At 38.6% G+C, this 27990-nt stretch overlaps 1 protein-coding gene across 3 annotated transcripts; it reads right to left on the bottom strand.

Moving 5' to 3' along the window:
* Positions 1 to 3: 3 nt before the first annotated feature.
* LOC118280656 (fibulin-1) lies at positions 4 to 27990 on the bottom strand. Of its 3 annotated transcripts, none has more exons than XM_035600942.2 (24): positions 27714 to 27990; positions 17380 to 17551; positions 16960 to 17038; positions 16622 to 16759; positions 16015 to 16222; positions 14991 to 15155; positions 14236 to 14448; positions 13577 to 13726; positions 13068 to 13176; positions 12688 to 12749; positions 12427 to 12555; positions 11757 to 11919; positions 10942 to 11522; positions 8157 to 8360; positions 7818 to 7988; positions 7315 to 7437; positions 6651 to 6851; positions 6142 to 6293; positions 4949 to 5163; positions 4203 to 4354; positions 3625 to 3760; positions 3003 to 3123; positions 2136 to 2254; positions 4 to 879 (listed from the first exon to the last, which is right to left on the bottom strand). In XM_035600942.2, the coding sequence occupies exons 1-24, from the start codon at positions 27775 to 27777 to the stop codon at positions 717 to 719; spliced, it is 3990 nt and encodes a 1329-aa protein (XP_035456835.2). In that variant the 5' UTR covers positions 27778 to 27990; the 3' UTR covers positions 4 to 716. The 3 variants fall into 3 exon arrangements, with proteins under 3 accessions (XP_035456835.2, XP_050555407.1, XP_050555408.1); XM_050699450.1 differs by having other exon boundaries at positions 14991 to 15113; XM_050699451.1 differs by having other exon boundaries at positions 14991 to 15110.

Genomic DNA, 27990 nt, shown 5'->3' with positions numbered 1-27990 from the left:
TCGTTTCATAATTTATAGGTATTTAATACCGGATTTTTTTATTCTATAAATATTAAGTAGTCGTTACATTTACCGTACGTATAACAATAATGCAGAATAAACCAAATTTTGAATTTTAATTGTACAATATTTTATCCATCTTTGTAACAATTAGGGATGTTCAGTACAAGCTGATATTAATATTTTATTCAACTGTAAAATACTGTTTTGGAGAAGTTAAATTAAAATTGGTTAGGGAAGAATGAGTTATCGTTCGTATATAACATTGTAAGATACAAAATCAAAATAAATATATTATTTTAACTAACAGAGGGCGTTCCTGTTAACACGCAATAGTATAGCATTCATAGATGCTAAAAAAATATTACCATTCCAAAACAAAAAAATAATTTTAACCAAAAATTTTAAATCGATACGTAAAAGAAACACTCTGTGCACGCGTAGTTGAAGGAAGGCAACGTTGCAATTTATTGCTTATTTTTCTATGCTGATATTTTTATTTTAATCTATTAATGATATAGATTAACGAGTTTAAAGGAACGCCCTCTGTTAATTAACATATGTGAACACTGAACATCCCTACATTTATGTATATTGTTAAACATTACAGAACATTTCAATAAAAAAGGTCACTATAAACTATTTCACTATTTTCTTATTTCAAGCTAAAGAATAAGGCTAGGTGCTGTTCTAAAATAGTCTTTATTACAATATCACTAGAACTCATACTGCGAGACGATGACGACGAGCCTGGCGACCGCACTGCCCGCGAACATGGTGCGCTGGTAGAGAGACATGGTGAGCTCAAGTTCCACCACTTGCGGACCTTGCAGCGAGCACAGGAGTGAGATCACGCAAATGTTGCCTGATGGACGCATGCTGGAAGGTAGAAAAAGGAAATTAGTTTAAACAAATTTAAAAAAAACAGGCCGTGTGGTAAACAGAGTAGGCAGTAGAATACATTCGCCACTTTTTTTTATGGGACATGCCGGTAATCGAGCAGACGTATTACCTGATGGTAAGCAATCGCCGCCGCCCATGGACACTTGAAACACCCGAGGCTTTACAAGTGCGTTGTTGTTCGGGAATGGGGATGGGGAAGGTTGGGAAGGGGGGAATTGGGCCTCCGGTAACCTCACTCACACAACGAAACACAACGCACACGTTGTTTCACGTCGGTTTTCTGTGAGGCCGTGGTATCACTCCGGTCGAGCCGGCCCATTCGTGCCGAAGCATGGCTCTCCCACACTTAAGAACTGTCACTACTCCTTCTCTTTCTGTGGGTTCGAAAGAGCCACAAACGTCGAATACTCAAACGCAACTCAATTTTAAGTTGTACTTAAATGTCGTGCTATCTCCATCATTTTATAAAGAATTGATAGTGACAGAACTAAATTTGAGAACGTCTCAAAATTGAGTAGCGTTTGAGTATTTGGGCATTAAAGGTACAATTAGTTAGAAGCGAGCGACATGAGGCATTAGCGGACAACGCGTCGCGGTGACACTATGGGTTTCTATGTACTTCTATGAAATTTCCCCCATAGGTGCCGAGCGGCAGACGCCAGTGTCGCCCGACCGCGGATCAGTAGTGCCGCTGTTATAGTTCGAAATCATGACTGCAGTGTCAGAACACGGTGGAGCTCCGGAGCAGGTCTATTAAGAGGACCCGGTGCCCCTTATAGGTGTACTTAAAAACGGTGGCAGAACACAATGATGTGTCGTAGCGACATGAAGCGACAACACGTTGTCTGTTGCTGCCTCTTGTCATCATCATCATCAACAGCCGAAAGACGTCCTCTGCTGAAGAAAAGCGTCCCCCTTAGTCCTCCACGTGGAACGACAAGCCGTCACCTGCATCCGCTGCCTCTTGTCCCTCGCTTCTAACTTTTACCTTAAGGGACTGTTCCACCACTATTCAGAGTGACGTGTGTGGTCTGTGATAATAATAAACCTCGGCATTTTAAACTACGGTCTTCAAACCGCTTACCGACGACCGTAGCGATTGTGGCAAGCCCGTATTTTGTAGAGGTCCCATTTGCAGGAAACTGTCATGGGCTGTAAATGATTTTCATCATAATTGTGTAGTTTCTCAATCTCATAATTTATTACAATCTTCACCCAAATGAAGTACTCACTCGAAACACCGGAAGTCAGCTGGTTGTATGCCCGGAGAGGCCTCCACCGATACCATGCGCATCTCGAAGCTAACTAGGGACTCCCGCCACGACGGACCGTGCATCGTGAAGAGGTCCACCTATAAAAATCAGCAGATTAATATAAATGACACTAACTGCCACACTCAGAGTCATTTAATGCTTACTTAAACTATTCTTTAGTAACGATTTTGTATGGAAAGCAATTGGTAAGGACTGGGTTAAGTAACCATTAAATGACTCTGAGTGCGCGAGTAAAGTACAAATTATTCTCCTCTATGACTTATTAAGGAAGGTTTTGGTCAATATTTAACCGTCATAAGATTTAACCTCCGTACTCAGAGTCATTTAATGGTTACTTAACCCAGTCCTTAGCAATTGTTTTCGATACAAAATCGTTCTTAAGGTATATTTTAAGTAATCATTAAATGTCTCTGAATGTGGCAGTATGTCTAAATTGGCGAAATCTGGGCGAGTGGCCGTGCAACATGTCACGAGTTCCATTCCCGCACGAACAACCTTTTGTATGATCCACAAATTGTTGTTCCGGGTCTGGGTGTCATATGTATGTGAAATGACATAGGAGAATGTCCTAGTGTGAGATAACGTTTAAGAAAAGACCTTAAAACATTGATTTATGATGCCATAGAAGACTTTTAAAGCCTTTTCCACTTGAAAACAGTACCGTAAAATGGGGTGAATAGGGATCGAGAGGTGAATAGGGACAGAAGAGGGGTGAATAGATACTATGAAGAATTTCCCTATACCTATTCACCCCTCTTCTGTCCCTATTCACCTCTCGATCCCTATTCACCCCATTTTACAATAAATAATGGATTTGTTCCTTACACTTCCAGAAGGCAGGTAGATGTTAGCGACGAAAGTGATGAAGTTATAGCTGTAAGTGCTGGGCTGCTGCAGACACGTCCAGTCGCCAATCTGACAGGATCTCTGCACGCGGACGCAACGACTGGAAACAATGCAACATTTTAAACATCACCTTACTCCCGTGGATGATATGGATGAGGCCATTTTGTATCTTGCTGCATCAGACTGGTACGAAGACCTTGCTTGGGTTATAATTTAGACAAAAGGCCGGCAACACACTTGTAGCGCCTCTGGGGGCCTACTCCGGTTCTCGAATCCGAAGTTTCGTTTAATTTTCGGTCGTAGGTTTTATTGATTTACTAATGAAATTACTTAAAATAACGTTTTATTTTTAATTTCATATCAAAACCTATTATTATAATAAATGGAATTGTATTACGAAATTTGCGAAGTTTCGGACGAAACTTCGTTTTTCGTTGAATTAGAGTAGACCCCCTGGTGTTTCAGGTGTCCATGGGCGACGGCGATTGCTTACCATCAGTACCCTTAGTACGAGTTTGCTTTACGTTTAAAGAAATCGAAACCAAGACTTGTTGTCTCAAAAATTTGGGACAGCAGTTGAATGAATCTAAAAGTTACTTACTGCTTTGACTCCAGCTTGTATCCTGGCGGACAGTCGATGTGGTGGCAATGGTAGCTGCCGCGAGTGTTCTGACACACGTAGCCTGCATCGCTGCCGTGTGCGCACCGAGCCTCGCCCGTCTCACATTCGTCTATGTCTGTAAATTCATCAATAATTGGTTTAATACTATGTTTGCAATGATTAAGTGAAAATTAAATAACCAAACCTTACTACTTCTGGTTTAATAAAACGCCAGTCTCTGCTGCTGACTTGTAAATAGACACAGATAGGTTTTTATAATTAACTATCGTGCGACATACAAAGTTAACTAAAAATCACGGTTTACTCACGTATTAATGGAGAAAAGCTCTACTAATTTCGACTCACAGAGGGAGGGAGAGTCCCTCTGTAAATCGAAACTAGTAGTAAAAACGAACCGTGATTTTTAGTTAATACACAGATTGATATAAGGAATAAAGTCAAATTAAATAATTTAGTTTAGATAATTCACCATAATTTCGACCACCATTTAAAAATACCTTAAAATGCAAAATTAAACCCAAATTGGTTAGTGCTCAGCTCAAAACTTTATGACTCACCAATACAGCTCCTGCTATCTTCCGACAGCCGGTACCCTGCAGGACAGGCGCACCGGTAGCTGCCTGGCTCGTTGACACACTCGCCTCCACACAGCTTGCCGCGCAAGCGAACTAATGAGAACTCTTCACATTCATTCACATCCACACACGTCCTGAAAAGAGGAGAGATTTCAGGTTAAAAATAATCCTTTATTTATCAAAATTAGTTGAATGCAGAAGTAATCGGGAATCAGAATATAATTTACTTTATAGTATCTACACACAAGCACAAACGGTTAAAGATGTGATACAACGGCCTCACAGAAAACCGACGTGAAACAACGCTTGTGTTGTGTGAGTGAGGTTACCAGAGACCCAATTAAACCCCATTCCAATCTTCCCTATTCCCGATTACCCCAAAACCCTTAAATTCCTATCCCCCAAAAGGTCGGCGGCGTATTTGTAACGCCTCTGATGGTTCGGGTGTCCATGGGCGGATTGTTTACCATCAGGTGATCCGTCTGCTCGTTTACCAACTTATAACATAAAAAAAAACGTGGAGATAAAAGAAATTAGGTACAGTCGCTCCGCGATAAACGTTATCTTGAAAAGAACTCCTCACAAAATTTACAAAAGATTAATTGCTAAACCTTATTCCACCCAGTGTCGTAACGTGTGCACCTCTACTTACCTCTTCGGTGATAAAAGGCGTTACGTTACGGTCTGCATCCAATTCATCATTTAAATAGAACTCCATCCTCACTTACTTGTTATCATCATCAAGCCGGTACCCCCTCTTGCAGTAGCACCGGTAGCTGCCCCAAGTGTTGGAACAGCCCTGGCTGCAGATCCCAGGAGTTTCAGAGCACTCGTCCACGTCAACACAGACCTTGTCATTGGATGGGGCGTTACGGAAACCAGTGCGGCACTCGCATCGATATGAGCCCCATGTGTTAAGGCAGTCTGCGTTATATGCGCATGGCTAGGTAAAAAAAAAATTATGTTATTTTTTTTATAACTTTCGTGAGACATAGTAAATTAATTATCATGTTATCGGCTTACTCACGTAACTGTTTGACGAGGAACTCGACTAGTTTCAAGCCATGCTAGAAGCTAATATTCATGAGCAGTATTTCGCGACAAGCGACGCGGCGTTTGTCGCACTGCTACTGGCGACTCGAAGAAACTAGTCGAGTTCCTCGTCAAACAGTTACGTGAGTAAGCCGACAACATAAGAAAATATGATAGTAAGAAATTAATTTGGAATGAGTCCTTCTGTTTCTGGATCCGTACTCAAGCGCATATGAATGAGATAACTTATTGGTTTCACGTCATTCAGATGATTAGTAATTTTAACGTTGTTTTTGCTACAATCAGTTTAATATCATCATAAAACTCTAGAGTTCAAATAGAGATGATCTCCACTGATCTCCAGGACGATCTCCAGGAGATTAACCTATTTCTTACTAAATTCGACAGACACTACTATCAAACCTAGATGTATTCATGGTGTATCCAAAACAGTGCCAAACACCAACACAATGCAGCGTTAATGTCTTACACACACATAAATATATCTAATACAGTCCACTTATTTTAACGCTACACATTTGTAAAAATCTTAGTATTAAATCAGCTGTTAAAGAAACGACACGTCTTCTCATTCGCAAAACAACCCTCAAGCAAAAGTGCACCTTATTGCCGTGAACATGGTGATTTAATCCTTTTTTTAATTACTATTATTAAATGATGTTTTTTTTTTTTTTTTTGAGGGGGTAAAATCATCCAATTACTTCTCCCGCCTTGGGCGAGGCGAGAGAGAGTGTCAGACTCTTACTGACTAAAAACCACCCCGTTCCTTCTCCTGCTTTTCGAGCCGGAGCCCCGGTAAACCCGCTAGGTAATCCGCAGCTCCGGATAGTTAAGGTCTACTATGTACATACGTCATAGCTTTACTTACATTCCCGTGCATACACTCGTTGATGTCCTCGCACATGTTCTGACCCACCAGCCGATGCCCAGCGGGGCACTGGCAGGAGTACCCTCCGTAGAAGTTCTCACAGCGCTGGTCTGGGCCGCACTCCGACACATTACGGGCACACTCGTCGATATCTAGAAGTTAAAATTAAAAAACAGATATAGGGAACTGAAAACTCCTGAAATAACCTGTATATGTGGTGTGCACATTATTTTTTTATATCATTCTGAACAGCTCTTTTAAGGCTAGATTTAAAGTTCAAAAATGTAAAGCTATCGTTTCTGCTTCCTATACATCATCATCAGCCTGTTTTCGTCTACTGCTGGACATAGGCCTCTCCAATGGCACGCCACGCACGCTTCCTATACACACAGTAACAATCCTTCTTGGTCTCAAAAAGGCAGATTCAGTATTCATTCATACACGATACACGACATATTTGCTCTTCAAAGTAGAAACAGTATAATTCTACTATGTACTTCTCATCTTACCATAGCACCTCTTCTCTGGTGTAAGCTTGTATCCCCAAGGACATGAGGCTACCAGTGCACCCACATCAGGAAGCCTGGTGTACGTTGGTCGCGGGGAGTAAGGCCCTCTCTGTCCGTACTGTGCTCCCACTGTGATCACGTTGCGACCCTCGTTCGAAGGGGCTGATGATGGCCGAACAGTTGAACTTGTGGGAGCTGGAGCTGCAAAGAAATTTGGTCATTGAGAATCTACATAAAAGGTGTGCTGTTACCCTGACTTCTGACTTAGACTGTCTATGATATAGTGGTGGGAACTCTAAAAAGTTTACTTAAATACTAACTCCAGGTGGTTTCCATATCAACAATTTACATCGCATCGCAATTTTAGGGAGATAGTGTACACTTATTATTTTTATCGTCCACTATTATGATTAGCGTCCACAGATCCGCATCGTACGCATCGCACGCAACGGATTTTAGTTTGTCTTGTATAGAAACGCATACAACTGCGTCCACTGATCCGCATTGCGCGGACCACATCATCGGCAATATCTACATGCGATGCGTACCGATTACGTTATACGGAATGCGTGCGATGCGGGCCTGTGGATGCGTACCTTTATACAGCAACTGTGACGTTTGCCTTAGGTATGTTCTCTACTGAATTTAAGTTATTGAAACTTACTGTACGTGGACCTGTCGTCTCCTCTACACCTTCTGCCACATTCGCAGCGGTAGCCACCTTCCACGTTTATGCAGTCCTCCAGAGCTGAACACGAAGCCTGGTTGGTAGCGCATTCGTCTATGTCTGTGGATTAAGATAGGGGGATGGGGGGTTATTTTTTAGGCATTGTAAAATGTTAAATGTTTATTGGACCCCATATGCTACTATCTTATTAGCATAATTTCCTGGTTGCAAAGAATATTTTGTTTTTGTTTAAATAAAAGAACTTTAATAGTCATTATGTCTATTTTCTTTCTTTTCTTTATTTATGAAAACGTTGCCCCAAACTAGGATTTTCTCCTGTATCGTGGGTGCGTCTACAAAAAGTACAAACACACAAAGTGTTGCTCCGAGCGGGAATTGAACCCGATATACGTAACACGGGAGACAGTTACCTAGTCACCGCGCCAGCCGTGCAGTCAAAAAGTCGTCATTCTGATGTCATAGTTATTACAAAAACTTACCAACGCATTTTCCAGCACTGCCGTCGAAAGTGAAGCCCAGTTCACAAGAAACTGGAGGATATCTTCGGTCCGGGCGATCTGGGCGGTACGGCCGTTCAGGGCGTTCTGGGCGTTCTGGACGCTCCGGGCGGCTCGGTCTAGCTGGTGTGTATCCCCATTCAGGATTCGCGACTGAAAAAAAGCGTTTTTATTTTGACAAAACACCAGAAGATAGATATTTGATTAAGAAAACTTCGTTAACAATTTCGGAGAATATTTAAGTACAGTTATATCATTTAACATGATAATTATGATTATTATCGAAAATGATAGATCCTAGGGAATCAAGAGTAGACTCACCAGCAGTTCTTTCTGTAGTTGTTGTAGAGGTGGTGGTGGTACTGGTAGTGGTCCTGGCAGTCGCAGGAGTAGTGACCACGTTGCAGTACCCTGAAGGATCCCTGCGGAACCCAGTCATGCATTCGCAGATGTATCCACCTGGTCTATTCATACACACTTCGGTATTCTTGCAGGCGTGTTGTCCTAGTTCACATTCGTCCGTGTCTGGAAAACATTAAGATTGATTACAAAACAAGTATTTTATTCAACAAACAAAGACAACCAAAGAAACGTTAAGTGTGGGAGAGCCATGCTTCAGCACGAATGGACCAGCTCGACCGGAGTGATACCACGGCCTCACAGAAAACCGACGTGAAACAACGTTGTGTTTTGTTGTGTGAGGTGAGGTTACCGGAGGCCCAATTACCTTACTTCTTAATCTTCTCAATCTCCGATTCTCCAATAACCCTTAAATTCCTAAACCCCAAAAGGCCGGAAACGCACATGTTTGAAAGTGTGTTAAAAAAAATAAAAATCCTGGTGTTTGAAGTATCCATGGGCGGCGGCGATTGCTTACCACCAGGTGACCCGTTGGTAAATTACTCAAAAATGTGCACCAAATATGTATTATTTAAAGGGGATTGACCAACTTGTATGGGACTTTGGCTATTTTTGAACAAGCATTTCAGCTAATAATATATGTTTGATTTATTAGTTCATATCAGTAAGAATGAAGATACATACTTAGTTTTGTATCAAGATTTATATTTAGATATTTTTTTACATTTTATTGAAACTGGTTATGCATGAAATAAAACATTTTTTTCTATTAAAATGCATTATTAATCCGATTCATATGTAATTAAAATATGGTCAAGGAACTCGGCAGGTGGATTAATAATTTTCTGGTACCTTGACCAGCTTAAAAACCAAATAATCTATATATATAAAACTCTTCCGTTACTGAGTGACTGACTGACTGACTGACTGACTGACTGACTGACAGACAACGCACAGTCGAAACTACTGGTCGTAGACAGCTGAAATTTGGAATGTAGGTTCCTTGGGATATGTAGGGGAGCACTAAGAAAGGATTTTTGGAAATTCAACCCCCAAGGGGGTGAAAAGGGGTAAAAACGTTTCTATGAAAAATCTTATTCCTTGGGTTTATAAACTTGAAACTTGGCATGAACACGTACATAGGCAAGTAAATATGTTTGACATTATAAGTTTTTTCAAACTACCCTCCAATCGTGATTTAGGGGTGCGATTGGGTGACTGATTTATTAACGCACAGCCGAAACCGCTCGGTATAGGAGTCTGAGATTTTGAACAGAGGTTCCTTTAGTAACATAAGTGAGCACTAAGAAGGGATTTTTGAAATGTCAACCCCGAAGGGGGGGTAACGGGATAAACTGAGCCGGGGCTGCGGGAAAGTTCTAACGAGATACCGTGGCCCCGGAACGCAAAGGGCAACTGAAGGTACGAGGTGGGTTTTAGTCAGTAAAAGTCTGACACTCCCTTCCGTTCCACCCAGAGCGGGAGAGGTCATTTGATGATTTCCCATCCTTAAAAAAAAAGACTTTGTATGACAACTTTCAGTCGTCTCTTTAACATACATAATAACATACATAATTATGTACATACATGCATAACATTAATAACATCACGCCTTTAAATCCCTATTTTGTGTTAACACTACCCATACAAACAGCTAAAAGGAAACAAGTGAAGAGACGAAATTTGTCCGCATCCATTTTCACCTAAATTCTTAACGTTAATGAGATTTACTTTTTATTATCAGGTCAAACTAATAGCCTCACATGTACGTATAACTTCGTAAGAATTTTCTTTCAACTCCTAACCGTTGAGGAGTTGTACCTACCATCATCAGCTCATTCACATGGGATGATGACTATCAGACGCAAATACTTAAACAGATCTATGAAATTGTCAAAAACGTAATTGCCTGTAAATTTGAGGTTTGCCCTTGATTTCCCTGGAATACCATCATCAGATCCTGACTAGGTAACAACGGGACCAACTTGAAAGTATACTCTACCGAACAAAAAAAGAATCACGTAAATCGGTCCATAACTCTCGACGTAATCGGTATGCACAAATGCATCCCTGAGTAACACAGGCTATATTTAATTCCAGTTGTAACAAGATTTCAGCCTGTGGAAGAAAAAGCCCTGTCGAGATCATTAAAAAACGCTATATATAACCGAATTACACGTGGGCGAAGCCGCGGGCGGAAAGCTAGTAGTTATTATATGTGCACATCAACCGACTGTTCTATGACCCACCATGCAGTTGCAGCAATAATGTTTTATGGCTGTCCTGCCTTTAGTGTTATTTATTTTCATACTTATAATATATATACAAAATATGTTTTCCTACTAATGTGTCTACTTTGTATTTTCCCACGCAATAAATTGGAGTTTCAACACTCACAATGCAAAAGAACAAAGCGAATAATATCTGTCATTTTGACGAAAAACACAACAAATTGACAGCAGATTGGCAGCACTAAAGTCAAATTCAAAGCCAACTATAAAAAAAAAAAATACTACAAATACTTGGTCTTATCATAACAAATACCAATAAAAATCGTTTTTTTTTTAAGTACAAATTGATACAAAGTTATTAGCGTCAGACATTTACTAAAATATTAATAAGATTATTGGTAAATTACATTTTTGTTGAGCAGCCTGTTCAAAAATAGCCAGATTTGGACAATCTCCTTTAAATATAGTTCCGTTCTGTATAAACAATATTTTCTTTTGCAATCGATTGAACTTACCAACACAATTTCCAGCAGCATCCTTTTCATACCCATCCAAGCAATGCAGGTCGTTTATGTTAAAGTCTGGAGTTTCATCTTTAGGTTTCTCTCCTCCGATCTCATTCGTTCTCCTATCGTCTGGGACTACAGGAGTAGGTTCAGGCCGGTTTGTACCTGGTGTTTCTGGCCGAGAAGGTCTATTATTAGGTGGTCTATAAGGAGGTAAAGGTCTCCTATCCGTTGGTTCTTCAGGAGTAGGTTCTGGATTGACTGGTACGTAAGGTGGTAACGGTTTCCTCGTGCTGGTCTCAGGTCTTCGATTGTACGGTCTTCGGGGGTAGTAGTCTGGTCTTCTCGGAGTTCTTAGTGTGGTTGTAGAAGAGGTAGTTGGTCTTTCGTAGTATGGGGGGTATCTGGGTCTGGCTGTTGATGTGGTGGTGGGTTTTGCTGTCGTGGTGGTGGTGGTGGTAGTAGACGTGGTGGTAGGTTTTGGTGTAGTGGTTGTTGTGGTGGTGGTCGTTGAAGTCGTGGTGCTGGACGTGGTCGGCACTGTTGGCACTGTCTCCGGATAACCGCTGTCTGTTGTTGAGTTTTCTTCGCTGTGGAAACATGTGCAGAGTGTTGAGAAATTTGTAACTCTTTCATATCAGAGACACAATCGGTAGTTATTCCTCTAAAACTATTTTTTTTTTTGTCCTATACAAGATATAATTACAGACTAAACATTACTCACGACAAATTAAGAAGTATTCAGATATTAAACAATTCTCTTTTATCTATCTTTTCTATTAAATGTCTATTGAGATATTATAATAAAGTTCAAAAATACTTACTCAGAGTCATAGTACTCGTACTCATAGAGTGGAGGGCTGGTGGTGGTAGTGGTAGTGGTGCTGCTGGTGACAGCCCGTTTGGTGCAGGTGAATGACCCCAGCAGGTTCAGGCAATGCAGACCATTGGCGCAATTATCCAGCTTCAAAGCACACTCGTCAATATCTGTGAATAATCAAATTTTTGGTTAAGGTAAGCATACAGTTTTAGGCTTCTTCATGTCCCCGTGCATATGGCGCTCAAAAAGCCATCAGATTACTACAGATGGGGCCTATGGGTTTTACCGGGGTTCCGGCTCGATAAACAGGAGTAGGAACGGGGTGGTTTTTATTCAGTAACTCTCTCTCGCCACGCCCAAAGCGGGAAAAGTCATTGGATGATTCTCCTCCTTCAAAAAAGACGCTTTTATGCCATATGCTGGTTCTTTATACAATTGTTCACAAAACATCGAATTCAATAAAACTCTTTGCCCTCTATGGGATAAGAAGGGTAAAGCTAATCTTCTCTATCATTTTAAATCAATAATTAAATCTTGTCCGCTTCACGTAGTTTTGTGACAACTTCTAAACCAAACAAAACACATGTGACTCCTCTGGTGTTGCGGGTGTCCATGGGGGGCGCTGATCGCTTACCATCAGGTGAACCGTTTACTTGTAAAATATGACTACGTACCGACACAAGACCCAGACGAGGAGTCAAGTTCGAAGCCATTCTTACACCGACATTCATGTCCACCATACGTGTTGATGCAGTTCTGGAACTGGTCACATAAGTGGCTCCCCTCGCGACACTCGTCAATATCTGCAAAGAAAATTATTTTATCCAATATTGTTTGAAACAAATGCTTTGTATTTATTGGTTATCGTTTATAAACTGAACCACAAAAGCCATTTCTAAAAATCACTAATACTCTAAAAATTCTGTATGACTGACCTTCACAAATGGATCCTCCCGAACTAAGCCTGGTTCCTTCTTGGCATATTTTGGGGGTCAACCTGGAAAATATACAGGATTAAAAAAAATAGAAACTCTTTAAGAGTGAGGACCAATTTGTCCGTTGCACTGCGTTGTGTCGCGTTGTTGCAACGGGGCAATAGGGCATATCATAAAAGATATATAGAAAACGACACTGCGACGCCGGGCAAATAAGACTTCGCTCTAACTTATCAAGTAAACTTTCCACTCACAAATTTTCCTTCAAGTTTAAAACAGTAAGATCTTTCTCTTTAAAAATATTTATTTCAATGACTCAACTTTTTAGATGCGATAGAGCAAGAAATTCACAAAGTATATCTTCTACAATTTGTGCTTACTTTGGCAAGGTGCTTATTTTCGACTTGCAGTTGTATGCTCCTGGTAGATTGATGCAGACTTCAGTGCGCTTGCACACCTCTTCTGAACTCTCCTCGCATTCATCGATATCTGGAAAATGTTTATTTTATTTTGTTTTCTTTTATTTATATTTTCTTTCTTAGGTACCTGTCTCGTTGATTGCGTGGTCGCAAGTGCGACTGCCGGACAAGGTGTGAGGATTCCCGGGTCGGGCTAAGTATTACTGGGTTCTTTTCAGTTGTTAGAAAATTTCTCTGTAGTAGCACGGAGTCTGGAATTGTGCCCAGTATATGGCAATAGGCTCACCCCCTATTACATGGAACTTATAACACAAATGGTGAAACGTGGGTGTACATTGTTTAGCGGCATTACGTGGCTTAATGTGCACTTCTGGCAACCCCTTAGAGGATAAAAGGAGTGACGTTGCCTTATTAGGTAATAACGATGAATCGTTATTACTGAAGAACAATTAAATGAAATTGATTCAAACCTTCACAGATGCCGGTGGCACTGTTGACCTTGAAGCCAGGGGCGCACCGCTTGGAGACGTGGTCCTGGCAGAAGAAGCCGCCGTGAGTGTTGATGCAGTGCTGGGACAGGTGCTGGCAGTCGTCCAACCGCTCTCCGCATTCATCGATATCTGGTACAAACAATATTTTGACGCTTAAAACTCCATAGAAGAGAAGAAGTCATAATGGAATGGAAAAAAATATTGAATTCTGACTACAAGCACAAAATTGTCACTAAACAAAGCATAGCTGAATTTGACAATAAACTCCTTTTTATGAGATTGATGAAACATCATTTTTTTTGTCTTAGAAAAACGTTGCACCACTCTAGGATTTTTTCCTGTGTCATGGGTGCGTTTACAAACATAGAAGTTCACATGCACATTACACCCAGACCAGAAACAAAAATTTATGGATCACACAAAGAAATGCTCCGTGCGTGAATCTAACCCGATCCACGTTACACGGCAGCCAGATGCCCAGCCACCGCTTCAACTCTACAGTTAAATCTGGATATACATATAGTAGTCAATGTTTTTTTATATAAAAAAAGAAAACTTTGTGCTGTAGGCTGTAGTATTACAGAAAAACCTGACTGATATACTATCTATGCTTTATCTCCACATTACGACTTACTTACCAACGCATTCATCATCAGGCCCGGCTCTAAAGCCAGGTGGGCAGATGTCATTCTTCGGTGAAGCAGTGGAGCTGACGGCAGCCTCAGTGACGGCTCCTGGCACCGCTTCAGTGAACGGCTTCCCTGACTTCCCAGCACACTTGTAACCTCCTATTGTGTTCTCACATAGGTACTTTGGGCACGGAGGACGAGGCATCTGACATTCGTTGATATCTGTTAATCATAGAGATTGCTCTTAGTAATGTTTACATACTATGATACGGATTGATGAAGATGAAGAGAACCAGAGTGGTTAGATATGGGTAGGTTCCCATGATCATGGTCGTTTAATGATGGCTTCAAACCACTACTAGTCAAAATGTAAAAGAATGTCATAAAAAATAATGATTGTAGAATTGGAATCGCTTTTTATCCCCGGAGACGTAGGCAGAGGTGCACAATACGGCACGCAATGCCGCAATACACCCACTTTTGATCATTTATGTTACAAGTCCCATGTAATAGTGGGTGAACTTATTGCCATATACTGGGCACAATTCCAGACTCGTACTACTAAGAAATTTTCGAAAAACAGAAAAAGAAAACCCAGTCATTTTTTTCCCGACCCGGGAATCGAACCCGAGACCCCTTGTCCGGCAGTCGCACGTGCCACCACTCGACCAACGAGGCAGTCAGTCAGTAACTAAATTGACTCTTCGCAATGTGTCATTGTTTCCTACCATTATAGTGATAGAATTAACTTAAGTCATACTCACCATCGCAGACCTGATTGATGAGGTTCCTCTTGAATCCAGGAGGGCAGCTGAGTCCAACATCTCTCTTCTTGATGGGCACACACTTGAACCCTCCAGGTGTATTGTGGCACACCGTATCTTCTGCTGTACACAAATCATCCGTAGCTTCCGCACACTCATTTATATCTATGTGGTGTAATAAATACTTGTGTATAATGTACATATATTATATATAAGCTATAAGCTATAAATACATCTATGCATATCTAGATATTATTATGAAACTATAAATAAGAATATAAGCAGTAGCAAACAGTAGCAGCGTGACTGTTGCCGCGTCGTGTGTGTCGGAATGCTGCTCATGAATATGAGTCTCTAGCATGGCTTGAAACTAGTCGAGTTCCTCGTCACATAGTTACGTGAGTAAGCCGATAACATAATAATTAATATAAATATGAAGATTTTGTATTAAATAGTATGACGTAAATGTTGGTCCTTTTGTCCATGTTAGGACCAGAATATCTAGTGGTTTATTGAATATTATTATGATGTTAAAAATATCGCATGACTAAGCCCATAAGTAAACAAAAAATAAATAATATAAAATCGCCATATACAATATTATTTTTGTACATAAAAATATTGCTGCATAAGTATATAATTAAATAGCTTCAAAAATAATGTACATAGTATATGAAGCAAATATTATAGAACCCGTGAGTTTTATAAATGATATTATAAATTAATTAATTCTGGTGTTATACATATAAATATTCCAGAACATATTGATCTTCCATTAAGATCACTTTTTCTGATGAACATAATTATGTATCACGTTTATCTTCAACTTAACATGTTGGCAATTGACAATGCTTAATTACGAGTATTTCTTCATCTCTACTACTAGAGAGTCACGTACACACACTTACACACACACACACAAAGAGAATAGGCCACACAATCATCTATCCATGTAGATTACTATTATTACTATCTTCAAATACATATTTTTTGGGCATACTTTTTAACTTATCAACATAAGTACCTTTACACGATTTCTTATCCCCCTGCAGCCTGAACCCCTCCCGACACGAGCACCTCACGACTCCTCCCTCATCACTGCACTCATGCTCACACGAGTCTTTCTCACACTTCTGCTTCTCTACTTTCTTCTCTGTAGTGACTTCTATCTTCTTTTCTGTGGTAGTCTCTGGTTTCTTCTCTGTTGTCGTTACTGGAGTTTCTGCAGCTTCCTATATATTATTTTACATTACTGTTAATTTGTTTACATTTCATCAAACTTATTTGTAAGTGTGGGAGAGCCATGCTTCGGCACGAATGGGACGGCTCGACCGGAGTGATACCACAGCTTCACAGAAAACCAACGTGAAACAACGCTTGAGTTGTGTTTCGTTGTGTGAATGAGGTTACTGGAGGCCCAATTACCTTCTTTCTCAATCCCCGATTCCCGAATAACCCTTAAATTCCTAACCTCCAAAAGGGCGGAGGCAATTGCTTACCATCAGGGGATCCTTCTGCTCGGATATTCCATAAAACATATGTGTTTTAAATAATTATATTTTTTATACAAATCCATTATCTTCTTTAAGTACATCAACTTCTACCTGCTTCATAAAGAAACCTCTACTCACCATGCAACACTGATGGTAAGCACCCTTCCGCAGCGCAGTAGACGGGCTAACTCCCTCAGCTGAGGGTGCAGACCCACACGCCCCCTTACCCTGAGACTCCCCTGTCCATCTTCCGAACGAACATTCTTCACAGCACGACTAGATTAAAAACATTCTATTAAAATTACTACAAAGCATTTTTTAGATCTATGGGAATCTTCCCTAAAAAAATTAGCTACACGATTTAAATATTTGTAACTACTATGTTGTTACGAGTGTCCATGAACATTGGCTGACTGTTTACCATCAAGTGATGCATTTGATCGTTTGTGTCCTGTCCCGTATAAACAGTATCTTACCGATCCAATCTCGGAGTCTGCAGTGCTGCATTTTTTGGCTGCGGCCAACTTCATCCCTGCTGCACATGATTCTTTGGATCTGAAATAAAATAAAATTCATAATTCAACTTCTGAAAGACATCACCGTTCTTTTACTTTTATTCTACTTCTACAAAATTTCTTTAGGCAATTTCTTTAAAACATAGTTGCACTTTGCAAATGCATATACATATGTATAAAATGAAACGTTTCCTTTTCCCCATTTATTAAAACCCTTATATCCGAATACTCAAACGCTACAATTTTAAGACGTTCTCAAGACTAGTTCTGTCTCTATCAATTCTTTATAAAATGACAGAGATAGCACGATATTTAAGTACAACTTAAAATTGAGTAGCATTTCAGTATTCGGGCGTTAGTGACTCTAGACTGTATTCTTACTTGAGCTGCTTCTCACAACAGCTGGATATCGCTGCAAGGCACACCGACATCTGCTCAGGTTCTATGTCTTCTGGCGGAGTGACTCCTGCGCAGGCCGGCGCCGTCACCGCCGCGCTCTCGCCGTGTGCGCAACATGTGTCTGTCACTTCTAGCTCTTCGGAGGAAGATAGGGCTGTGGACAGGAATTTGAAGAGTGATATATTATAACAAGTTTTCTACTTTCGTGTTCTTATTCGATAAATCATTACTACCATCAACAACATCAAAAATAACTCCCGAATTTCCACTACATACTGGGTTTTAAGTCTCTTATTGTATAAAGGACGAGTTTGACGCTTCGCAAAATATTGTACTCTTAGTACGAGTTTGCTTTGCGCTTAAAGTCATCTAAACGAGAGTGCGTTCGACGATTTTTTTTTTATTGGTTGGTATATTTAGGGCCTGTCAATCAAAGCGCCAATAAACGCATTTTCGTTTCTATTAGGTACTTTAAATGTAAAGCAAACTCATACTAAGGGTAGATTACCAAGACTGGACCCAAGTTCCTATTCCATTTCATTTACATTACATCTGGTTGGTAACATTTTCAAACCGACAATAACACTTGGAATCTAGACAATCGTTCAGACAGACCACCCACAAACAAAACCTATTATTATCTGTCTACATTACAAATCCGTCACAAAGTCGACAAACCTAAGGGTGTTCTTCCACCAGAGACGTGCTATGTAGCTATGCTACGAAGATGTTTGTTTTTTAACGTTGACAAGTCTGCGTTAGGCCACCAACCCGCTTACTGCCAGGACGGCGAAGCGAAGATGTCGCCGAGGATGACACAGATATGTAGGTAATAGATAAGCTGTAAAACTATGTGACCGTTTCCTCTGATACTAAGCTATGTAGTTGTGAGAAGATGCACTGCCGTAAAGTAGCTGTGCAAGGAAAATGCGCAGCTCGAGTATGCGATGTATCGATAGTAGCGAAGCCATCCATAGCACACATCTTTCCCTATAAAAATCATAGCTTAGCTGAATCCGTTTCCACCAGTACTAAACTATGTGTACCAATAAATATGATTGGTGGAAGCCAAACGCATCCACAGCAATATAGCATAGCACATCTCAGGTGGAAAAGCATCCTAAATGAGAAACATTGTCGATCATGATAACGTGTGGCTGCCCACGCGTTCCTCTCGCTGACAACACTGAATTGAATAATTCTGCTTACCCACTGCACAATGAACCCACTTAAATAACTGATTTGTTCTCAACATGTAATAGCAAAGATTTGTACCAGCTCAAAGTATAAAGCCAGGCAAGTTTTTGATATACAGTATAAGGGCAATAAAATTAAGGGTTTTTAACGAAATCATATCACACAAAACATAAGTGGCCACTGCTGACCAAAGGCCTCTTCTCACACGAAAAAGGTAAGAGCAGTAATCGCCACGCTTGCACAATGCGGGTTGGCAATTTAGAACTTATAATTAAAAAATATTATAAGCCCAAGTTTTCTCCCGTTTGCTTTCACACTTATAATAATTAGAAATTAGGTTTACTCATGATGTTTTCCTTCACCGTGTGTCAGTAGTGTCTAAATAATCTTAGAAAGTTCATATAATACGGAAAAAGTCACTTCGGATATTGCCTGTCGACGATTTTGAACCTCCGGGCCTCCTCGACGAAATCATATAGGTACATACTACTTATGTACCTCTGTACGTCACTGGTACTACCTAACGCCTGTAAGTCGCCTAATAAGGAAAAAACAAATGAAACACTATATAAAAGATGTCGACTACAAGCGAATGAGTGATCTTTAATAGTTTTCTCGTACTTGACCTTACCCTTAATAGATAACTTCTTGTTATTTTAATTGTAAATGGGAATTCCGATTGTGTAGTCTTACGATTCTTGGATTCATGCCCTAGTTTACCAAAGTACTTTATAAATAAATGAACTTCATAATTACAATCAATCTAACAATTTTAAAGATTGATACAATAAAAAAACCTCAAATAGTTAATACTAATTTCTGCCAGCGGCTTCGCCCGCATTCCCGTGAGATAAAAAGTATCGAATTACCCAAGTCAGCTCATACCTTGTCTGTATACCAAATATCATCAAAATCCGTTAGTAGTTTCAGCGTGATTGACGGACAAACAAACACACACCTTTGTAATATTAATGTGACAGTGATTAAATTTTTTGGTCCACCCGACAAGGGCCCTTCGTCTGCTATTACAATTGTGTCAGAATGGTCGACCATTTTTTGGTGCGAGAGGGACGGAGCTGTGTATTATATAGCTCCTTTCATCTTGCACTGCTCAATGATCGACCATTCAGACACAATTGTAATAGCAGACTAAGGCCCAAGACCCTTTGCAAAACAGTCACACAATTTGTGATGTGACTACCCCACTACATACAGTGATGTCATTAAACACCTTCATTAAAGCTAGGCAGGTGGAATAAAATCATCATCACAGGCATGTCGCATGCTGAATAGTTCACAAGTACAAACTACAAACAACGCCACATGATGAGCTAAGGTCAGCGGGATTATCGTCCATCGAGCAACATAAACATCTAGACTTAGTTACCGATAGAGATTCTTTGAAACTATGTGTCATGTAGGAAAATAAATACTATTTAACATGATAGAGATCACGTGTTTTCCCAGTACTGGGGGTCCACTTGAGTTTAGTGATCAGGGTCATAATAATCCGGAGATGTGGACTACCTAGGGGTTTCAGCTACCACAGATGGGGCCCAGTAGGGCTGATGCCTAATCCGGAGCTGCGGACTACCTAGCGGGTTTACCGGGGCTCCGGCTCGACGGGCAGGAGTAGGAACGGGGTGGTTTTTAGTCAGTAAGAGTCTGACACTCACTCTCGCCTCGCCCAAGGCGGGAGAAGTCATTGGATGATTTTCCACCCTCAAAAAAAAAAAAAAAAAAAAAAGGGGTTTCAGCTCGAAAAGTAGGAGTAGGAACAGGGTGGTTTTTAGTCAGTAAGAGTCTGACACTTCCTCTTACCTCGCCCAAGGCCGGAGAAGACATTGAATGATTTTCTTACGTTAAAAGAAACACGTCCGTAAATATACGCATTCTGAAGAAGATAGACAAGAATATACTTTATCACCACTTCTACTCTTCCCATGGGTGTAGTAAGAGCTGACCAAGGACTTTTATAAATATTTGATTGGCTATTTCCGCGCAGTTTCCAGGTTTGCTCAGCTATTTTTTGAGTTTTCTTTTAGTAGCGTGCTGTATATAGGTAGCCTATAACCTTCCTTGATAAGTAGATTGATAAATATCCATAACAAAAATATTTTTTTCAAATCGGACCAGTAGCTCCAGAGATTAGAGCGTTCTAACAAACAAACTCTTCAGTTTTATGTAATAGTAAATATACATATAGAAGAAGACGTATAAGACAGAGACAGGATAGCAACGCTCTCTGATATAGTTGTACCATTTCGATTTCGATTTCGAAAATCGGTTCAGTCAATAGCGAGATAATCGCGCATAAACATACATACATACTGGTCAAACTGAAAACCTGCTTGGTTTTTGAAGTCGGTTAAAAATGGTCCTTCGCGTACCCAAGCTCTTAAGAATATGTCAGCGCGCCCATCAAGCGAATGTTTACGAGAAACAACCATACAAGAGCTTGACTTTATACTAATAAGACAATTAACAGGCACATCACTAGTCCAGACAAATACTTAAATTAATTGCAATTTGAATAAACAAGTCGTCTGATGCAAAACGTTGATTTTAATTCGGAAAATTCTATGTTTAGAATTGAACGAACTGTGCTTGCGAACCTAATTAATTGAATTTAGTTTTTTATGGAATAGGGAGCAGACGGGTCACCTGATGGTAAGCGATCAGCGCCGCCCATGGATACCCGCAACACCAAAGGAGTCACAGGTGCTTTGCTGGCTTTATAAAAAGAAGTAAGCTCTTTTGTTGAAGGTTTGAAGGTCGTATCGGTTCGGAAATACCGTCGACAACAGCTCATTCGACAGTTAGTGTAAAGACTTAACATTTACATGATTTGTTTAAATGTTATAAAACAGGGAGCGAATTATAATTGATTATTATTTTATGGGTTTGGAGGGCAAACCCCTACTTACAGATCACCTAAACAATTAACATCGCCTATGGACGAATAAAGGAAAACCCATTAAAAGACAGAACCTAGAAGGTACGTAGGTAGATAGATCTCAGCGGTTTTTGTAACGTTGCCTTACATACGAAAATACAGGTGCCATATGACACCCAGACCCGAAACAACATTTTGTGAATAAAAGAGTTGTTTCGTGTAGGAATCGAACCTACTACAAGTGCTACACGTTGCGCAGACATTATCTGGACAATAATCCGATATTTGTATAGATATTGTCGGGGCGGATTTATCCGGACAATAATCCCATGACTTGCCTAATAATCTCGATCTGAGTAACCCTTCCAGTTGATTCTATCTTCGTCCTAGCCTATTAGCGAGAATTAGGTCACTTGCAGTCACTGCACGTGATTGTTAATTATTAAGTAGGTACTCAGTTAATCGATCTGCCCTACCTACTAATTCTAAAGTAGGTGGCAACTTGCGAACTGCAGTTATTTTGTGACGATTTTCGTCTAAATCACTGAACTAATTTTAATAAATTTTGTTACACTGATAGATGTGACCTTGAAGATAAATTGATTATCTTATTGCCCGCGAAATAACAAAAAAATATGACAAAATAAACATTTGATACTTCATTAAGTAGGTAATCACATAATTCTAGGGCTCTCGTAACCAAACAGTCAACTAAATCAAAGTCAAAGTCAATTCAAAAGTCAAAAGTCAAAGTCAAATAATTTATTTCCAAGAAAACTCATAGTAGGTACCTTGCATACGCAAACTCATTAGAGCACCCTTGAAAACATTTTTGTATTAATCACAGTGTAACATAAAGGACCAAAAACTGAAATCTAATAAAAAAGTAACGTACGCTATAAAAAGAATTTTGGTCCTAACCGCTTACTTAGGACCACAAAAATTGCAAAACATAACCTCAAAAACTTACTTACAAAAATGTTATTAATACAGAAAACACTAATTTACCTACACTATCCCGTTTCGTTTGTAAATCCGTGGTTGCGAGATAGCTGTGTTTTAATGAAATATTTAATAATTCCCAGCCTTCATACGAATCCCCAGTGAAATCTACTGCAATGTTTAACAACGTAGTTTACGTCAAAACGACTACATTTTCCCCGTATAATGTCTAGTCAGAATTTGTGAGATAAGTGTTGAATCTTGTTTCTGCTTTAATACAAAAATTTCTTGAGGTTTTCGGAGATTATGGAAGGTTGTTTTGGTATTATAATGTATAAAACCAGTGTTACCGAGATTACGCGGTGAAATATAAAGAAAATTTTAAAAGAAGAAAATACTATTTGAATTTAAATATTTAGATCTACAAACATTTTTATTTTTTGTACTGATGATTCTTCTAAACTAATTATTCGGTTTACTCATGTATCTATTTGGCGAGGATCGCAGTAAATTTAATAATTATTATTTGAGTATGTCTCACGAAAGATAATATCAACGATTCTTCTAAATGCGTTAACAATTGACAGTTAAAATTTGATTGTACTGGTAATAAATAACACGACTTAGAGCCTGTTTACAACGTCCAGATAGTTCGTATGTCCCTGATAAATTAGAATTAAGAACGTAATTTGTATGAACAATCTGTCACATAAGTTTATCAGATACGTATCTGGAGGTAGTAAAACCTGCGTTAAATCTTTTACCATTTGACGAGTGTCTCATCAAATTAGTAATTTAAAACATCAATATTATAACTAGGGATCCAACTCCTGCACAAGCAATTACTAAACAAATCAATCAAGTTTCTCAAAATAACAATATTATTAATCTTTGAAGTAGTAAATATAAGTTTTCGTCTCAATGTCTGAAGTTTTCCCGAAAGGGTTAGGTCCACTCACGATATTGTTTCATCAATCATAATAAAACGAAACAAACCCGTCTAATACATTTCGAGGTTTCTCTGAAATCTTTCTAGGACGGACAGACAAGATTTACGCTCCATTTTATATATTTAGGACACTAGTACCTACTAAGTATGTAGGTACTTATACTTCGCACTAATATTATAAATGTGAAAGTTTCTTTGTTTGAATTTTTATCCGTCAATCACGCTGAAACTACAGAACTGATTTCGATGTAATTTGGTATACAGATAGGGTATACGCTGACTTGAGTGATAGGACTTTTATTACACGGGAACGCGGCCATAGCCGTTAAGCTAGTAGAATATAAAGCAAAGTCATAAGTGTTTATCGTAAACAACATTGGATTCAACTAATCAAACATATTATATACTATAAACTCCATTTTATACTAAGAAATAACAAAATCTATAATTATGCAGAAATTCACGCCGTTATCCCATCAGGGTAAAAAGAAAATCGCGCTACATACTTCTTGATTCCTCTACCTGGATATTACTTTTCAAATATATTTTTTAATATCTTTACTTTTATTGTGTGTTCAGCGGACTGAAAATTAAACACCTTTTACTTACATACCATTTTTGTTTGATACTTTGCTTGTACTAAAATTCGAAACCATTGTCTTACTTCCACGTAGTAATCAGTTTATTCATTCACTAAGTTATTGATTTTGGATATTCAAAAAAAAAATGGGGAAACCAAACATGCCTACCAATTACCACCTGAGTCACTATGAGTCATCGTTGATCATTAAAAACTATTATTAGTAAGTAATACTATAGATTACACATCATTTAAAAGCATTTTTACCTATGCTGGTTCCTGGAACAGATTATTTTTTACCATGCGTTTCATGAGAACGAAGTGTACTTCTGTCAGTACCTTTTAGTTTAACAGTTTTTTTTTTATGTAACAAGGTAAATGAGCAGACAGATCACCTGATGGTAAGCAATCGCCGCCGCCCATGGACACTTGAAACACCAGAGGGGTATTTTAACTTAACAACAGTTAAGTGTATTTTAAATAATAGTTCCCTCTATATTTATATATATCTGACTGCCTCGTTGGTCGAGTGGCCGCAAGTGCGACGGCCGAACAAGGGGTCTCGGGTTCGATTCCCGGGTCGGGCAAAGTATTACTGGGCTTTTTCGGATTTTCGAAAATTTCTCGGTAGTAGCACGGAGTCTGAAATCGTGTCCAGGATATGGCAATAGGCTCACCCCCTATTACATGGGACTTATAACACAAAATGGTGAAAAGTGGGTGTACAACGGCATTTCGTGCCGTAATGTGCACCTCTGCCTACCCCTTCGGGGATAAAAGGCGTGAAGTTGTGTGTGTGTGTGTGTGTCTATATTTTCAGTTGTATTAAAACTAGATCGTTGATCAGGTTCAGAATGGATCTAAGAAGAAGAATAGGTAAAGAACAGAGTTATTTAATTCTTCTCTCAGACATACATAGCACAGAGTCCAGAATTAGAGCGGAAGGACGTGGAATTTTTAGTATTTCACTTAAGTGTCTTGTTTCCGATCCTTTAGGAATAAAAACTAATCTTTGTGATATTACCCAATAGCAATTTTATCCAAATAAGTCCAGGTATTTCAGAGCTTCTTCAAAACAAACACATAATCACATCTTTTCTCTTTTCAATATGTATTAATACTGTAAGTAAAACAGTATGTTGTAATCTGGGAGTTGATTACAGCACCTACACCTAGACGGTGTCTCGATTACTTACACAAAGGTAATTGCCCGATTATCATTAATTGAATAGCCAACAATTAACAGCATATTGGATTAGCTGAAGATTAACAATATTGGCCGATTTTTGGAAGCTACAATTTTTTTGGGTATTGGCTGTAAGAATATTCTTCTAATAAGGCACTATGTAGGTAAGTACACCACTAACACAACGTGTAAAAACAAATTATATAATTTTTTGAGTATGACGTTTTTGGTCCTTAATTCCGAAAGGACCAAACTGAAAAGTATTCAATAATATTTTGTAATGGTGCACATATAATAGGTCGTAGAACACCCAATTTTAAATACATTGCCATACGTTTTAATTTAAGCTCTTTATTTTATTTTTGTTTATGTACGAATATTTGTTCCTCACTGCTTTTGTTTTCAAACAACGACAGTGTCTTTTTATTTATTCAGTTTTAATAACTTCAAAAGTAATTATCATAATTATTGAACAATTTTAGTTAATTGTATAATATCAGGTCATGTACCTACATATTTCTTTTTGACGCACTAGTTTTGTTTTCAAACAACGCCTTATTTACTCATTTTGTTTTTAATTACTTCAAAAGTAATTATTATGGTTATTGAACAATACAATTATGTTCTGAACATCGAAATTCACCATTTTAACAAGAGAAAGGACCAAAAAATTTCATACAAATAAATAAATAAGACGATTAACATTTTAAATTAACTTTAACTGAGAAGCAGTTAAGTATTGATGTGTTATAATTGTCTGCTGTTTAAGCGTTAACTGACAGATTAGTGGAAATATGAACCGTTCACGATCCAAAGTTACTATGGGTTCATGTGACCGGGTTATCCATGTCTGACGTCTGCGATAAAGTTTCGTAAGTTTTTTTTCTTTGTAAATGCTGATTACACAATGTTGTAAATAGCTACTTAATTTGACAACCTGGAATATTTACTTTATTTTTGTGGTCCTTTGAGTCGAAGGACTTTCTTTCCTCCTTACAAACCTATATTGAGTTTTGTTCTCAGCGATTAAAAGTCTATCGTCTACAATTCTACACATATCCTTAAGGTTTTTTATTGAATGACATTTTATAAAGGAGAATGGCATAAGAAGATCTACGTCTAATTATTAAAGATATAAGAAGTCTTCTTATTTGCAACAAACCCAAGAAACTTGTTGATGAACAATAAAGATGCTGATGATGATGGTCCTTAGGTCCAGTGATTTTATGCAAAATTAGCATGGGTTATTGTTTATGTCATCTACCATACCAATAACATAATTGATCTGGTATTTTTTGTTAGAATAACTTATTATAACTTGATGCCTCATCCGGTATTCGAACCGGTAATTATTTGCGTAAACTAATCTCAAAGACAACAAATAATAAAATTAAAAGGACAAATAAATCGTCATTAACTCTAAAAACAAATCTATGTAACTAAAATTTTGAATATCAAAGGGGCCGTCAGTAGAAGGCGCCCTAGACGGACATATAGAGACCAGATTGGCGATATATTAAAGAAGGGCCAAATTAAAAGTACCTTTAACCGACGAGCATGCATGAAAAGACTGATGACTGTTGATGAAGCGAAAGAGGTATGTAAGATTCGTAGCAATTGGCGGTCCATTGTCTCTGCCTACCCCCATGGGAGACAGGTGTGAAGTTATGTATGTATGTAAAGTTTTCAATAACAAAATACCACAACACTTGGCCTAAAATTAACCTCAGTTGTTTATCAAAACCTAGATCTAACCAAACTTAGGTCCAGTTAAGTTTTAAACAAACTTGTGCATTAATTATGGAGCTACGTCACTACGTCCAACTTCAGTTAAATGAAACTGACTGCGGTTTAACTCTGTAAATAGAACAGTATTGTTTTTAATCCATTTACAATGCCTAGTTAAGATATTTTAGTAGCCAAATATTTTTAGGTAAGTTAGAATGTTCAGTTAAGTTATCAATTTGGTTGTTAAATAATTTTATACTCATGACTATTTGGATTCCCATTATTCTAAGCTAATAAAAAGAAATAAATAAAGCTAATAATTTTAACAATTTTGCATTTAAAAATCGTTGTATGATAATTGTTGTATGATAGAGGTTTTAAGCAATTATTATCTAAAATCGAAACTAATACCTATACATAAAAGTCAGTTTTTGTTCGATAGTCTCGCTAGAACTCGCGAACAGCCGGACCGATTTGGCATAGTCTTGAATTATTTGTAGAAGTCTAGGGAAGATTTAAAAGTTGAGATTATTTTAAGCGGTATGAATTTTGGTGTCAGCTAGTCTAAAATACAGATGCATCAGCAATATAACAGATCTAAAGTATTGTTATTTTAAAAATCTACTCTCTCAAAATTTTCATCACTCTTACGAATAATTTAATATTTCTTCCTTCGGCCCAAATGACTTAAAGTTGGCTAAGTAAATAAAACAATCCTACTTTAAACAGTAATTACACATTACAATAAAATAATAGGAAGTAAACTAGAATAAATTCGCGTCACATATAAATTAAACAAATATTGAAACAATTGGCAACTATGTATTTGAATACTTACCGCGAATTCCCGGCGAAAATAAGCACAGCACAATACTACACACTACTATCGAAAAGTTCTTCATTTTTAATTAAATTTTCAAAAAATCACACTTGAATTTAGACGTGTAATATTTTCACTGTTTTATAATTGCTATTTTTTTGTAACATAGTTTGTAAGTTTTAGTGTTTTTGAGTATTTTTCGATGAGGAGCGAGTACTCCGCGCTATGCCGGGCACCGTCTTGGTGTGTTGTGGAGGGCGATCGGGGTCACAGTGAATGATAAGATTCGCGCATG

This window comes from Spodoptera frugiperda, chromosome 16, assembly GCF_023101765.2.
Source record: "Spodoptera frugiperda isolate SF20-4 chromosome 16, AGI-APGP_CSIRO_Sfru_2.0, whole genome shotgun sequence".
Lineage (NCBI taxonomy): Eukaryota > Metazoa > Arthropoda > Insecta > Lepidoptera > Noctuidae > Spodoptera > Spodoptera frugiperda.
Note: the sequence above shows the minus strand (reverse complement) of the source record. Positions and strands in the feature narration are given on the sequence as shown.

Coding starts and splice junctions, on each gene's coding strand:
- LOC118280656 (XM_035600942.2), bottom strand. CDS start 27,777: ATGAAGAACTTTTCGATAGTAGTGTGTAGTATTGTGCTGTGCTTATTT. Junction 4,355..4,948: donor CGGCTTGATGATGATAACAA/GTAAGTGAGGAT, acceptor TCCTCTTTTCAG/GACGTGTGTGGATGTGAATG. Junction 2,255..3,002: donor TCTACCTGCCTTCTGGAAGT/GTAAGGAACAAA, acceptor TGATTTTTATAG/GTGGACCTCTTCACGATGCA.